Below are 739 nucleotides of genomic sequence, written 5' to 3'. Positions count from 1 at the left end.
GTTTCCAACTGGCCTCTGTACTTCAAAAACATAACAGAACTTGTGAAATTTAGTGATGGGTATTCTTTTCTTCTTCTTCTTGTTCATTGCAATCACATGATAAACCTCTGCAGATTCCCTGGAAAAAGATGTTTTATGTTGTTAAACATTCACTTCAATTGTTATTCAGATCATTTGCGCATTTCTGACGGTACTTGAAGGCACCATCAGGACATCCGTGTTCAACAGGTCAAGGTGTGACTGCCTTATCTCCAAACAGGGTCTGACTGCAGAACCGGGAAGTACAGAAATGGGTCAACTTGAGAAAACAAAACTGTTTTTATCTTTATTTGATCTCTGTGGGTAAAGGTGAGGAGCTAAAGGCAGCACACATAGAGGAGAAAGATGTCTGCTGTTCGGTAAGTCACAGTGTGTTTCCACTTTCTTTCTTTTATTCTGAGACAGTATTTACTTTTGACTTCTCTTCTACTGAGTTGGACCTCGTAAGTCTCCAATGCATGCTGTCACATTACCAGACAGAAACACACAAATGAGGATTTGAGTTTTGTGAAGAAATGTGGAGAAGATTTTCGTCCACACTTGAGCACAAATTTTGCACGCATTTGTAAGCAAGAATTTAAAAAAATAAAAATAAAGAAACAAGATTTATCCATAGATATCGCCAAAACGAGGCACTCTCCAGCGAATACAGTTTATATGACATGATAAACACAATCCTAGAATTAACCCAAATAGGCCA

General features: G+C 38.2%; 1 protein-coding gene across 1 annotated transcript in view; it reads left to right on the top strand.

Annotated features, from left to right (window-relative positions):
* Positions 1-278: 278 nt before the first annotated feature.
* LOC103375563 (uncharacterized) overlaps positions 279-739 on the top strand; it is a 7942-nt gene continuing 7481 nt past the window's right edge. Inside the window, exon 1 of the mRNA XM_008305872.1 lies at positions 279-398. Within this exon, the coding sequence (XP_008304094.1) occupies positions 385-398 (14 nt within the window). The 5' untranslated portion in view covers positions 279-384. The remainder of the gene's footprint in view (positions 399-739) is intronic.

This window comes from Stegastes partitus, unplaced genomic scaffold (assembly GCF_000690725.1).
Source record: "Stegastes partitus isolate 25-593 unplaced genomic scaffold, Stegastes_partitus-1.0.2 Scaffold2666, whole genome shotgun sequence".
In the NCBI taxonomy this organism is placed as follows: domain Eukaryota; kingdom Metazoa; phylum Chordata; class Actinopteri; family Pomacentridae; genus Stegastes; species Stegastes partitus.
This window is presented reverse-complemented; position numbering and strand designations above follow the sequence as displayed.